The sequence below is a fragment of the Pinus tabuliformis genome, chromosome 6, assembly GCF_031772625.1.
Source record: "Pinus tabuliformis cultivar Carrire ecotype Pingquan chromosome 6, CPIR1, whole genome shotgun sequence".
NCBI lineage: Eukaryota > Viridiplantae > Streptophyta > Pinopsida > Pinales > Pinaceae > Pinus > Pinus tabuliformis.
Genome location: NC_142292.1, coordinates 1,891,734,270 through 1,891,736,773, shown reverse-complemented (window position 1 = coordinate 1,891,736,773; position 2,504 = coordinate 1,891,734,270). Strand labels below are relative to the sequence as shown.

Genomic DNA, 2,504 nt, shown 5'->3' with positions numbered 1-2,504 from the left:
GCTGTACTGTTCTATGTTTACTTTAACTGCCTCTTCGCCAATTCTCTATTTCTCCTCTTATTTTAAAATATATGAGTAGCACTTCTAAACTCATAAAATTTCCATTTGAGGGACTTCAAATGTTAAACCAATATGCTTCGGGATCCCATTGGGTCCAGGCTTCATCGCATGGCGCTTATATAAAAATGGTTGTGTACCCATGGTTTCCCCGATTGCGATATGCCGATCGCACTATGTGCCGATACCTCCAATCATATATATATATATGCCTGAAATACATTAAAAATGCCCTGAGCACGGAATTGAAAATTTATCAAAAACCATTTGTAATGCTGTCGGGTCCACTCCATCGCATCGCAACATAACTCATGTTAAAGCCTGCCATATTGAAAATGCCGATAGCGATACACCGATGCGATATCGGAGATCGCTTATCGCAACTTTTAAAAGCATCTTTGTAAGTCCTCCGCTGCGACTTCGCCGATGCGATATCGGCGATCACTCATCGGCGATATTTCATATCGTTGCCGCTGCCTATCTCCAATGCTTCATTTCGCCGACACACCGTCTTGCCGATACGTCGATGCGATCTGGACCGCTGATCGGCCAGATCTGACGGCTGAGATTTAAAACAGATCCATCAGCCTGCAATTTAATTTTTAGATGATTTTGCCTCCCGATTCTTGGTAAATTACACGGTTACTGTCCTCATGCTGCTGCATGGCTCAACTGTATTGCAGTTGAAATTATATTTTCAACAAATAACAGTGTGACAAATAAGCAAACAATGCGTGACATTGTAAGAGGTAAATGTTTTTTAGACGATGGATTAAACTCTATTCTCTCATATCCTCAGCAGGAGGGCCTGGCAACATCCAAAGGTCCGAGGGAAAATTCTTTGACCACACACAACAAATTCCCTCTTCATTAACTGTGAAAATTTATCCACTTCTTTCGTCGTATGCAAGTGCCACGATTTGATGTGACAATGCAGCCTCTCGGATCTGAGAACCACCAGTCGTAATCTTTGCCAGACATTCTCCCGTAATAATGCTGCTAATATTGATCGTACAGTAATCAAACAGCTTCACTGCATCACAAACGGAAATGATAATATCCTGCTCATTTGCAATGTAAGTTCCCCTCTGAAACTTGTCAAAGACGGGCATATAGATCGGATGGTCCTGAGATGTCATCAAAATGTCACCTCGCATATTACACAGGTGAAGCCTTTGACTTATGGTGTAGCACAAGAAGCGGTCCAATTTTGGTAGATAGTAAGGTTGCGCCATCGCTACTAAATTTGTTGGTATTACTTGAGGGACAACACCAGATATATCAATCACTTGCATATTCTGACCATGTTGTTGCAGACATATTCTAGCATGGCCGCAAAGTGCAGCGAACTGTAACCGAGTTTCATGGTTGAGATGGACGATACCTTCCTGACACAGTCCTCCATCCCGTTTAGAATAAATTTTGAGCGATACATTGCTCGTATTTCTTGGGAATCCTCCATCGAAATATATCACTACGTACATGTTTCCACGACTTTGAAAAAACCATTCTATTTCCCTTTCAACTGGTATACCTCTTTCAAATGGAATACCTCTTTCGAGTGATATGGTGCATATCTGATTGTATTCTTTCAAATCAAAAACTTTGAACACACTCTGCTTTTCATTGTAAATCATGCCTCTGCAATTTGGAATATCTAAATCCCAAGTAACCGTGTCCGCTTCTTCTGCATAAATCTCTCTATATTCGTTTGTTCGTCCTGCTTTTATAAATGCTACTTCCACGCTTAAAATCTTGAGGTAGGGAAAAGATTGATGATAACCAACGATTATGAGTGAATTATTGCTAAAATTGTAGTAGGCAGATTCAATCTGCATCTGACAATTCAGTATTATGGGTTTACCAGATTCGTCCTTCAAAGGCGAGACTCTCCCTTGCCGTCCAAATGGAATGAGATGACCATTGCAAAAAACGCATATTATGTTATCTGCTATAACCAAGTGTGTGACCCTTTCGTGTATGCAGAAGGCATGTAAATGGTAATCACAGGAACTATTTGGCCCTTTCCCGTTTAACTCTTGGCGTTCCATGCAGTTGAACGAATTCCTGCACAACAACTTAACCCCGTGGCTTGACATTTTCTATCTTTTGTGAAAAGTATCCACTATTCACCCCCTACTATGTATTGATGTTGATGCCGTAGGGTTGATGCCTCTTTCCTATCAGAGAGAGTTAATAGGTGTAATGTAGATGTAAGAAATACTCGAAGTAGTATTCAAATAATCATGTCACTCTAGCTAGGACGAGGTTGTTCTATCCTTTCATCATCAAATACAAAGACATCTTTACGTAGAATCATATTTTAGTACATGAATCTCATTACTATAAATACACATATCGACATCTCTTATTATTATATTTTATTTTAATCAAGCCGACATCATTATCACTATAGCTGAGGCGAAGTTGTTCTATCTTTTCATCAT

At 39.9% G+C, this 2,504-nt stretch overlaps 1 protein-coding gene across 1 annotated transcript; it reads right to left on the bottom strand.

Annotated features, from left to right (window-relative positions):
* Nucleotides 1-941: 941 nt before the first annotated feature.
* Nucleotides 942-2,108, bottom strand: LOC149266716 (uncharacterized). Its single transcript, XM_089409057.1, has one exon. It carries the CDS (start codon nucleotides 2,106-2,108, stop codon nucleotides 942-944), a length of 1,167 nt encoding a protein of 388 aa, XP_089265183.1.
* Nucleotides 2,109-2,504: the final 396 nt, after the last annotated feature.

Coding starts and splice junctions, on each gene's coding strand:
- LOC149266716 (XM_089409057.1), bottom strand. CDS start 2,108: ATGGAACGCCAAGAGTTAAACGGGAAAGGGCCAAATAGTTCCTGTGAT.